General features: G+C 34.8%; 1 protein-coding gene across 2 annotated transcripts in view; it reads right to left on the bottom strand.

Annotated features, from left to right (window-relative positions):
• ATAD2 (ATPase family AAA domain containing 2) overlaps positions 1-12,116 on the bottom strand; it is a 51,664-nt gene that overhangs the window by 8,723 nt on the left and 30,825 nt on the right. The window contains exons 17-25 of one of the 2 annotated variants that reach the window (XM_039359808.1): positions 11,207-11,330; positions 10,423-10,609; positions 9,225-9,410; positions 8,665-8,800; positions 8,378-8,574; positions 6,700-6,756; positions 6,027-6,186; positions 5,374-5,496; positions 4,718-4,870 (exon numbers count right to left, since the gene is read on the bottom strand). In XM_039359808.1, coding sequence (XP_039215742.1) covers positions 4,718-4,870; positions 5,374-5,496; positions 6,027-6,186; positions 6,700-6,756; positions 8,378-8,574; positions 8,665-8,800; positions 9,225-9,410; positions 10,423-10,609; positions 11,207-11,330 — 1,323 coding nt within the window. The remainder of the gene's footprint in view (positions 1-4,717; positions 4,871-5,373; positions 5,497-6,026; positions 6,187-6,699; positions 6,757-8,377; positions 8,575-8,664; positions 8,801-9,224; positions 9,411-10,422; positions 10,610-11,206; positions 11,331-12,116) is intronic. The other variant, XM_039359809.1, reaches the window with a different exon arrangement.

The following is a 12,116-nucleotide window of genomic DNA, read 5'->3' as shown; positions in this document are numbered from 1 at the left end:
TACTTCGGTCCTGAGTGCAGGCTCAACTTCATCTGGTCGGAAATCTTTGAGTGCTAAGGAACCTGAGCAGCAATCTGAGGCACTAGATTTGGTTTCCGCAGGGATGATAGAAGTGGCAAAGCAACGCCAAACGGAGGCTAAAGAGCAGAGGATGACTCGTGCAGCTTATAAGCGTAAAGAGAAAGAGCAACGTAAAAAAGAGCCCAAAGAGAATTCTCCTGGAAGTGCATCACCGCCGGTGGGAGGAGCAAGACCCAAGAGTTATGCAACACACGCAGCTCTGTCAGAGTTTGATGGTGTCTTCTCCAGGCTGCGTGCCAAGGGAGATGGCAAAGTTTTTGACCTGGAATGTTAATGGATTGAATTCTCCTCAGAAACGGAAAAAAATCTTTTATTATTTGAAACAACATACCAATGATGTTATTTGTTTACAGGAAACTCATATTCTACTTAAAGATCAGAAATATTTAGTTAATGCTCGTTTGGGATCTCATTTTATATCTCCTGCACCTGGGAAGAAAGGGGGAGTTGTTATATATGTCAAACAAAACCTGCCAGCTTGTCTGGTAGAATCAGATCCCCAGGGGAGATATGTGATGATTGAACTTGGTATTTATGGTAAGAAAGTACTTATAGTTGGACTTTATGCTCCAAATCAACAACAGGAACAATTTTATAAACAGTTACACCAAAAAATAACTTTGCTTGATTATAGATCAGTGGTATTAATGGGTGATTGGAATGGTGTCTTAGATACACAAAGGGATAAGAAAGGTTCCTCTCCTTTTCTTAAACAAGCAAGGCTACCTAAAGCCTTTTTTGATATGAAAGAAGACTGGGAATTAAGGGACTATTGGCGGGAACGTAATCAAGAGGAGAGAGACTTTACTTTTTTTTCTGACAGACACCAATCTTTTTCAAGAATTGACTTTTTCTTGATTACCACGGATTTGTATAATAAAGTAAAGAATGTAAAGATTTTTCCTAGATCACTGACGGATCATAGTCCAGTTTGGATGGAGTTGATTCAAGAGAAAGAGGAAAGAAGATCCTGGAGAGTTAATGAAAATTTGTTTAGACAAGAGAAGAATGTTCAAAAACTAAAGGAGTGTTTAAAGGACTATTTTGCTTTGAATATGTACAAGGGGACTTCAATGTCAATGGTATGGGATGCAGGTAAAGCATTTATGCGCGGTGTTTTGATAAAAATGAATAATTTTTATAAGCGAAATCAGATTCAGAAACGTAGAGAACTTGAAGATGAAATTAAATTAAAAGAAAGGGCTTTGATTCTAAATCCTTCTGATGAAAGCACTAAAGAATCTGTAAAGTTATTAAGGTCACAATTTAATATGTTGATAGCAGATCAAGCTGCAACCAATTTATTATTTATGAAACAAAATACATTTTGTAATGCTAATAAGCCGGGGAGATGGTTGGCTTATCAATTAAGAAAGAAACAGAGACTGAGAATAATAGAGAAAATAAATTATAAGGGTAAACTAGTTTCTCAGAAGGAATTAATTAAAAAATCTTTTTTGGATTATTATCAAAACCTATACAAATCTACTAATGTACAACTGTTAGATATAAATAAATATTTAGCTGAGGCAAGTTTTCCTAAACTGACTGAGGATCAGAAATATGAAATTAATGGTTTAATTACTAAGGAGGAAATCGCCTCAGCAATTCAACAATTGAAATTAGGGAAAGCACCGGGTACGGATGGGTTAACAGCTGTTTATTATAAAGCTTTAATGGAGGAGATGATTCAACCATTAAATGATCTTTTTAATGGTATCTTACAGGGTTTAGAGATTCCTCCTTCATGGCGTAGTGCTTTTATATCATTGATTCCAAAGGAGGATCAAGATCTTACTTTACCAAAAAACTATAGGCCTATATCTCTTTTAAACGTGGATTATAAGATATTTGTAAAAATTTTGGTAAATAGGCTTATGAGGGTGGTGCATCATCTTGTGCATAAAGATCAATCAGGGTTTATAACAGGAAGGTATATGAAAAACAATGTTAGACAAATTATTAACTTATTAGAATACTTAGATAAGAACAACCAAGTTCCTGCAGGGCTCATATTTTTAGATGCTGAAAAAGCATTTGACCAACTGAATTGGCATTTTATGCTAAGAGTAATGGAAGAAATGAATTTTGGTGAAAACATATTACAAGCCCTTAAGGTAATATATCAAAAACAAACAGCACAACTTATTGTTAATGGAGGTTTGTCGGAGGTTTTCACAATAGAGAAAGGTACTAGACAGGGGTGTCCTTTATCGCCATTGTTGTTTGTTTTAACATTGGAAATATTATTGATTAAAATTCGAGAGTCTCAGGAAATTAAAGGAATATATGTTAATAAAAAAGAATATAAGTTGAGAGCTTTTGCGGATGACTTGGTTGTTACTTTGTCGCAACCTGATTATTCTGTAGTAAACTTATTACAGTTGATTCACCATTATGGTTTGGTCTCGGGTTTTAAGATTAATGTAAATAAGACTAAAATTTTACCTAAAAATTTGTCGAGTCAGGAGAAGCAGATTTTGGTTAACTCGACGGGTTTTGAGATTGTTAATAAGGTAAAATATTTGGGGGTGATGCTGTCTGTTTCTAATGCAAAACTATTTAAAAATAATTATGAAAGGTTGTGGGTCGGGGTACAGAAAGACTTGAAGAATTGGGAAAAGCTGCAATTATCCCTCATGGGAAGAATTGCAGTGATAAAAATGAATATTCTACCCAAGTTTCTTTTTTTGTTTCAAATGTTACCAATTTTGAAAAATGAGATTAATTTAAATGAGTGGCAGAAGGGTCTCAATAAATTTATTTGGGCAGGGAAAAAACCAAGGGTTAAGTTCAAAATTATGCAAGACTTCCGTGAGAGGGGTGGACTCAAGGTACCAAATTTGAAATTATATTATGATGCGGTGGTTTTAACATTAATTAGTGACTGGGTAAATTTGACAAATTCTGAGATACTTTATCTAGAGGGATGGGATTTACTTTATGGGTGGCATGCCTATTTAATATTTAATAAAAAAATAGATTGGGCTTTTAAATCTCATATTTTAAGAATTTCTTTACTTAGGATTTGGAGAAAATATTATAAAAGTGATTTTAAAGTACCATTATGGGCTATACCTTGGCATGCGATAGAAGGAATAAAAAGAGGGGTTAAAATGGATATGGTGTCTTACAGACAGTTACTTAAATGGGATGGACAAAACTGGCAATTAAAATCACGGGAAGAATTAGCACAAGAAAATTTTACTTATTCTTGGTTCCAATATAGGCAACTACTAGATAGATGGAAGATGGATTGTAAGGTGGGTTTTCTTAGAGAAGATGAAAATCTTATTAAGCAACTGAAGGATCAAAGACAAACCCACATTAAGAGAATTTATGGGGTTTTAGTTGAATTGGACTCAGAAACGGAACTAATTAAAGATTGTATGATTAGATGGGCGCAGAACTTTGGTGAGCCAGTTTCATTGGACACCTGGGAAACTATTTGGGTGAGAAATGTCAAATTTACTCAAGCACAGAATCTAAGGGAGAATTTTTATAAAATGTTTTATAGATGGCACCTTGATCCACAAAAAATGTCTTACATGTACCCTGACGTGCAACCTAAATGTTGGAGATGTGGTTATAAGGAGGCTTCCTATTATCATATTTGGTGGTCATGTAGAGAGATAAAAGCATTTTGGATCAAAATATGGTGGAATATCCAGAGAATTTTTAGAAGGAGGGTAAAATTTACTCCGCAATTATTTTTGTTAGGTATTGTTACAGATTGTGATACAAAGGAGGTTGTATTGATGTTAAACTTGATTACAGCCGCGAGGCTGTTAGTTGGACAATATTGGAAGAAGGAATCTTTGCCTACATTGCAGGAATGGTTTTTTAAAGTAGCTTATCTGGCAGAAATGGCAAAGATTTCGGCTTTCTTAAAGCAACAAACGCAAGAGAAGTTTTTTGCTATCTGGGACAAATGGATAAAATTTATACAATTTAGATTGGGTATACAAAAATATTATATAGCTTTTTCATAAGTTTTATTTTTATATATATTATAGATATCTTTTTTATATATATAAATATAAAGTTTTTAATTTAATTTTTATTTTATTTTTTTTATTTTTTTTATTATTTCTTAAGCCTATATTCTGCTCTGGGAAGCTCAGGGGGGGGGGAAGGGAGGGTTTTTGGGAGGGGTGTGGGGTGGGGGTTTTTTTTATATGTATTGTTTAATTTTTTTTTCTTTTGTATATGTTGTTTTTTGTTCTGTATTGTTTTTGTTTTTTTTGTAAAATTTATAAAACTTTTAATAAAAAAAAAAAAAAAAAAAAAAAAGTTTTCTGCAGGATCTAATGGCCTACTTCATTTCTCAAATTATTCACATAGCAAAAAAGGACAGCATTTTAAGAAAGAAGCCAGAAGAAAGCAATGCAGTAATCGTTGTTTTTTTTGTTTGTTTGTTTGCAATGTGGCTAAATAGTAAAACAATTGCAGAGTGGCATCAGTAGGATATGAGATGTGGTTTACACAAAATTTTTATGCATCCTCTATTTATAGGGTTAAGGAACCAGAGAATGAACGATCCACTAAATTAGTGCTTAGTAGAAATAGTTCAAGAGAAAATTCAAGCGCACCCATTCTTGACTTGCAATGCAAGACCAGATCAATCAGCACTTACCATTATGAATGAAAGGAGAACTAGAATCCAGAGGTGTTGGTGGGCTTTTAATCTTGTCACCACATTCAGAATCCAATTTCTTATCCTGCAGTGTGGTATTTTGCTTTGGCATGACATGGTAATAGGATGGAGCATATTTTGAAGAACTGCAACCTTTAAAAGTAACAATAGATTGTAAGAATCCTTTACCCTTGTTAAACTACTCTAATAGGTTGTGTACAAATACATTTGGGGATGATGCCACATTTCTAAAGAAAGGAATTCTGGCAGAGAGGCATCTGATACCGTGATGGCACAGTGGTTAGAATGCAGTATTCTGCCGACTGCCAGCAGTTTGATTCTCACCAGCATAAGGTTGACTCAGCCTTCCATAGTCGGTAAAATGAGGAGCCTGACTGTTGGGGCAATATATTGACCCTGTAAACTGCTTAGAGAGTGCTGTAAAGCACTGTGAAGCAGTATAGAAGTCTAAGTGCTACTGCTATTGATACAACTTTAAGTCTTCTAGCCTGAAATAAAATGCTTCTTATACACAGAATATGCACAGGTATATTCTCTCTGTTCCAATTACAGTTATGCTATATATTATTATACAACATAATCGTGTTAAAATCATTCTGCAACTTTTTAATGTGCCAAATTGTGAGAAAACCCACCTCTCTTTTTGCGTGATTCCTGAATTTCTTCACAAAGTTGTTCAAAATTTTCATCCATTTCTTCCTTTATCATAGCATAGGCTGTATCTTTGAGAAAACAGGCTCTATGCCTAATCAAACGATCTAAAACAAATACATAAGAAAATACTTTGTTATGAAGTTAATAGTTCCACAGAAAGGTCTGGTAAAAGTTTAATAAATGGTTAATATGAAGTTTAATACCTTTTAATAGCACCATTTAGGCTTCAAGTTACACTACTCTTAATGTCTTTTTTAATTTGATAAGAGAACAAGTTGGGTACAGCAGGCTTTTAAAACATCTGATTATTTAACGTAATATACAGGTGGTCCTTGACTTACAAAGCTTGTTTAGTGACAATTCGATGTTACAATAGCACTGAAAAAGTGTTTCACACATTTACAACTGTTGCAGCATCTCAAGACCATGTGATCATTTTCTGTGACCTTCTGCCAAGCAGAGTCAATAGGGAAGCCAGATTCACTTAACTACGGCTAGAAAAGTAAAAAAAAATGGGGCAAAATTCACGTAACAACTGTCTCACTTAGCAACAGAAATTTTGAGCTTAATTGTGATTGTTAAGTTGAGGACTACCTGTATAACAGTTTGCTTATACATTAATACTAAGGCTTACCTCCAGGATCTCTATCAGGATTGTACTCTAATGCATTGCTACAGATAAGGTCAATATCTTTTAGATAATCTTTGGCAGACAGATACTGGTGGAGATCAATTTTTGAAATAATGGTTGAAAGATCCATTGGCTGCTTGATGACTGTGACATAGTCTGGCACCTACAGGAGCATTGTAAGAAAAAAGTCTGAATATATCATCTGCCTTCAGGAGTAAAATAAGTTTACATTTCTGTATGTTTTAAGAATGGTTGATACCTGAAAATGTTGGCATTAAGGCTTTTGAACTACCTTTTTAAGGTCATATTTTGTATTCAATTTTTGCTGGGAAAACCAAAAGTCATTTAGTCAACTGCACAGTTCTGGAAATGTAACCAATTACTTATGACAACTTGGGAGAATAGGAGTTTGACTTGCCTATTCAATTGGAATCATTTTATCACTGGTTATGATCCCTACAGTTCCTAATCACAAGGAAGTTGCTCACCCTTGACACAAGACATACAAAACCGAATAAAAGAGAACAGAAGAAAGAAAACAGAACCAGAACTGGGTAACTGTCCTGCTGGACCAGACCAAAAATCATTGTAATTTTTAACATCTGTCAAGCATATAACCTTTCATCATCATGTACAGATTGTTCTATTGAGACTTATACAAGGTCCTGATATTTACGTTTTGGAAGGAGATATACAAAGCATGTGCCAAAATCCCTTTCTTCTTCCCTGATTCCTTTGAGAAGAGAGAAATGAAAAACATTCAACCCATGAACAAGAAGGTCTAAGAAGACAAATAAGAGAGCAGACAAAGGCAGAGGGTAAACGCAGAAAGGAAGAGAAAGGAATGCAAGCAAATGAAAGATGGGGAAATGCCAAGCAGGTTTTGATCAAACGGTAAGCAACAGAGGCAGAGAGAACACTTTTAACAGATCTGAGATCTTTTGTTGCCTTTAGTGAAGATGTACCCATCCCAGAATTGCTCTCAAATTTTGGTATTTTAAAATCAAGTTTACCATTTACAGTATTCATCTCGAGCAGCATTTAGGTTATTATTTTCATGTAAGTTTTGTCTGCATTCATTACTTTTTCTAACTGATATAGTTACAACCCTATGACACAGGGGGCCCCAAGTTCTGGTCCACAGCCCAGTCCCATCACAGTCCTTTCAGAAACAGGCAGCAGAAGTGGTTGGCAAGGGCACAAAGCTGCATTTATGAAAGCGGCGCCGCGCACATGAAACCACCCCCTTCTACCACCACCCCACTCCTGGCCCATCAAGCCAGAAAGGTTGGAGACCGCTGATCTAATAGCAACATTTGGCAAATTTCAAACTAAATTCGAACTTCATATAATCAACAATGGTCGATGATTATGGGCACAAAACTTTAATGAATCGGTTCCATTAAATACTTGGGAGATTATTTGGGTGAGGAATGTTAAATTTACACAAGCCCAAAACTTACGGGAAAATTTTTATAAAACGTTTTACTGATGGCACCTTGATCCACAAAAAATGTCTTGTATGTATTCAAACTTGCAGCCTAAATGTTGGAGATGTGGTTGCTTGGATGCTACTTATTATCATATTTGGTAGTTATGTAAAAATATAAAAGCTTTTTGGATTAAGATATGGTGGAATATTCAAAGAATTTTTAAAAGAAGGATAAAATTTACTCCACAATTGTTTTTGTTGGGTATTGTTTCCGACTGTGACAGTAAAGAAACTACATTAATGTTAAATCTAATTACAGCGGCTAGGTTGTTAGTAGGGCAATGCTGGAAGAAGGAATCTTTGCCTACTTTGCAAGAATGGTTTCTTAAAGTTTCTTATTTAGCGGAAATGGCAAAGATTTCGGCTTTTTTGAAAGATCAATCACAAGAGAAGTACCTTTTGGTATGGAAAAGATGGATAAATTTTATACAATACAAGTATGATATAAAAAAATATTACTTAGCTTTTGAATAATTTATATTTAAAGTTTAAGATATTTTTAGATATTTTTTCTTTTTCTAATTCCTTTTTTTTCTTTTCTTTTTATCTTCTTCTTGTTTCTTTTCTTTTTCTCTTTCTGTTTTTTAAGTATTGGTGTTAAAGTATTTTATGATTTGTTTAATTATTGTAACCAAATTTGTATATGGTTCATTTGTGTTTAAAATTATTTCTTTTAAATTTTAATTAAGCCTGTATTCAGCTCTGGGAAGGTTGGGGGAGGGTTGGGGGAGGGTTGGGGTGGGTTGGGGGAAGGGAACTTTTTTTTTTTGTAAAATTTAAAAATTTTCAATAAAAAAAATGGTCGATGATTGCACTGCGGAATGTACAAGAGAAGAAAACAAATTATTCTGAAACTTGTTACCTCATGCAAATCGACAGGTTTGGAAAAAGCTCTGAAGCGTTTATCAATGGCAAGTCTGTGTGTCACGTTTCTTAAAAAAATTCTGAGCTCACGTAGAGTATCTTCTTCTTGCTCCTCAAGCTGTTTGACTTCCTGTTCGGTCAGCTGCCGTGGTTCCGGTGGGGGAGCTACTGGTAATACCTCTAACGCCTGCAAAACTTAAGAAGGAAAACAGATTTGTAAAACATGTAGCTATTTACAAATCCACCTACAATAAGCTTTATCCAACGTATTCGCACCACATCTACCTGCTTTCTTTTTTGATACCGGTGATTTAACTGCTTGATGGAGAATTAAACTTTCAAAGAATCTCCTTCTTTCTTCAAAATTAGGCAAATGAACATCAAAAACCTCTCCAAAACCATCGACAAATAATTCCTTTACCTAAAAAAAGATTACATCATGTAAACAAATCAACAAGAGAAATAATGTATAAAAAAAAATCAAAGGGTAACTGAAGTTACTGTATCTGTAGTTAGGGCAAAATTCTAGAACTATTGAACTAATAATGCTTCATGCAGAAAGTTTGACAAAAATAAAGAGAGCAATAAAATACAATAATGGGAAACATTTAGAGTAATTCAACAACAGAGTTTTTGATAAGCAAGCAACACTGAAGTATGAGGCAAGAATGTGTGTGTATACATACTTTTTTGAAAAGAAAAACATTCTCTTAAAAAAATAAGGTGTGAATTAGGAGGGATTTTTAAAAAAATTCTTTATCCTAAGCTTGACTATGCTGCTAAACAAGGACAAAATCAGTTACAATAAGGTACAATGGATTATCCTATGAACAAACTGCACATACCTCATCTGGCAGAACTTCATGACATGTATCTGATGTTGCAAGGAGAAAAATAGGAGCAAAGGATGGAATGTTCTGTAACAGTGTAGTAAATGTTGCTTGCAAAGTGTGTCCAACCGTTCCCCACCATATATGAATATTTGGAATGTATATTATACTTGGTGCTGTTCTCTTAGCTTCACAGATCAACTAGACAAAGAAGACGTTTTAATCACTAAACAAACGCAGTTGTCCACTTTAGTAATTAACTAGTCATTTAACAGATCATAATTTAAACTATACTTATATTCCACAAGAGTTTGTGAAATAGCCAATTATGAGGGCTTCCGTTGATAAAATCAAGTTTTTAAACGCATGAAAGATTGTGGAAGAAGGTAAGAGAGGAGTCTAGTTTAAGAAGTAGCAACAGAGCCCAGAAGTAGAACTATGGAAATGAAACTGTCAAAAGCAAGAATATACAATATGTTTCATTAGCCGGAACCACAACAGAAACATTGTAAAAAGACTTGGCTTTATAGAGAGTCAATTAAGCCTGTAATAGGAATTTACACTGAGTTTTCAAGGTTATGCTTTTACTCGTGGCTAGCATTAAAGATACCTTTCTCAAATCAGGGTAGTTCTCACTTATTTTGGTTTGCCAGCTAGGCTTGACAAATCTGATCCATATCTTGTCTTGGAATACAGACTGCTAGCGATCGTTTCGTCTTGTTCTTGAAAATAACAAATTTGAAAGATGGAAACGAATCTTTGTTTTGAACTATTCAGTGGAAGATTGCCATGAATTTTGGATTTTAAATTTCCACTTGAAATCAGATAATGTTTTGAAAAACAGACTGGACAAGTTACAAGAAATAAACATTGTCTGGATTTCAGTCAAAAATGACCCTAATGTGACAAAAGATTCTGGCATGTAAAAAAATTCTCCAGCCTCTGCCCTCTTAAGATTGCAGGCAGAACTACTAAAAAGTCAGAAGCAAACTCTTGTTCTCCAATCTGTTCATACTGAAATTGCCAGGAAGAAGGAATTTCTATTTCCTGGAAATTTAACTTGGTAACCACTGGAAGAGAGGTAGCATCCGTCTCCAAGGTTGCTATTCTCTGTAGGAATAGGGAAAATGTTTACAGGTAGTCCTTGACTTACGAAGGCAATTGGAGCCAAAACGTCTTCTTAAAAACGAAATGGTAAAAGACAATAAAATACCTGTGCACATGTTTCTTCAGGGGTTTTGGAACTGACACCAAAGAGAATAGAAAGGTCTAGTGTATAAACAGGAAACTTTTCCAAAGCATGTATGACTGCTGGAGCCAAATGAGAGGCTTGTCCATATTCTGGCTTCCCACTAATTAAGAGTCTTGGTCGGCAAGATGTTGGTTGGTGATAAGCATTTCTATTAAAAGAAAAAAAGAAAACAAGGAGCTCCTAACTCAACTCAAATATTAGCTTTTCGTTCATGTAAGATCCAAGATCAGCCTGAAACTTCAAGTAATTATTTTTACTTAACAAATTTTAAATATCCGAGCCCCATTTTTAAATCAAAACAGTAAAGGATGTAATAAAGTATTTCAGTTCATTCATATATAGATATATGTAGTGCTTCAACAACTAAGCTATCACAAACTGGCAAAAACTGCAAGCATAGGTGACCTGTATAGTTTTTGATTTTGTTTTTTTTAAATTACCCGTATGCATACCAAAAATACAAAGTTAAATATCTCCATCTTTTCTCCTTAAAAATTAATCTGTGATAGCATCAGTAAATACCCTTTTCTCACTCTGCTTTTCATTGTTCTAATTCATATATTTATGTACAAGTTCATCCAAAAGCTGTGCAAAATAATACCCTTCTTTTAAATTTTGGTACCGATCAAGGAACGCAAAGCAATGAATAAATCTTATTCAGTAGGGAAGGAAACCTAAAACATGCATGAAAACAGTACACATTAGGGGTTTCTTTGGGGGGGGGAGATTACCATGGATCACCCACCTATTAAAATTAAGAAAATGTGTCCGCTTTTGAGAGCCTTTCTGAAAATGTCCTGTTTCAAATACCGGTGGTCCTTCTTCATCGCTGTATAGCAGATCAAGTTCTGATGCATGATTAGCAAAATCTTTAAAGGAAACAAAAAAGCAAAGTTTTTCATGTGAATATTGCATCTTATTTCCAAGGTTAATTTAAGATTTTTTTGTTCTCACTGGGTCATTGAATCTTATTTCTAAGGCCAATTTTAAATTTTTATTTCAACACAGGCAACTAAAGGGAGTAAGTTGTCACGAAGCCCGATACCAACTTTCTAATGAAAATACAAATAAAAATGAAAAAAAGGCCTCAGAGTACATTATGTACTATCTATTAAATTACAGCTCAAATGTACATATTTTAGACACTTATTTTTGCTTTTTCTTAACATTTTAATCAAACTGGATTATTTAAATTTTAAATAAACTGGATTATTTAAAAGTACATTCTACTCTAGGGGTCCCCAACCCCTGGGCTGTGACCTACCACCGGGCCTTGGTCCGTTCGGAACCGGGCTGCACAAGCAGCGGATACTCATGTGTGAACCTCCATTTGTGTGAGTGGTGGGCACACGCACCCGTTCGGGCAAATGGAGCTGTGTGCACTCACATCTGCCACTCATATAGAGCCATCCCCTCCCTCCTAGGCCACCAAGCTGGAAAGGTTGGGGACCGCTGTTCTATTCCACAAAATATAACATGCCTATAATTTTGATGGAATTAGAACAATCTTTAATTAGTTTTCATGGTTTCTATGTAAAATAGCTAGCAGGAAAACTGTTGTTGGGAAGCAATTATTCACTAAGGGCCATGGGTATCTATCTATTCAGCTGCAGTGGTGTTTCACAATAAGCTAGTTCTTAACTCTTCTGTTTTCC

This window comes from Crotalus tigris, unplaced genomic scaffold (assembly GCF_016545835.1).
Source record: "Crotalus tigris isolate CLP2741 ecotype Arizona unplaced genomic scaffold, ASM1654583v1 scf7180000019137.2069052, whole genome shotgun sequence".
NCBI classification, from domain to species: domain Eukaryota; kingdom Metazoa; phylum Chordata; class Lepidosauria; order Squamata; family Viperidae; genus Crotalus; species Crotalus tigris.
This window is presented reverse-complemented; position numbering and strand designations above follow the sequence as displayed.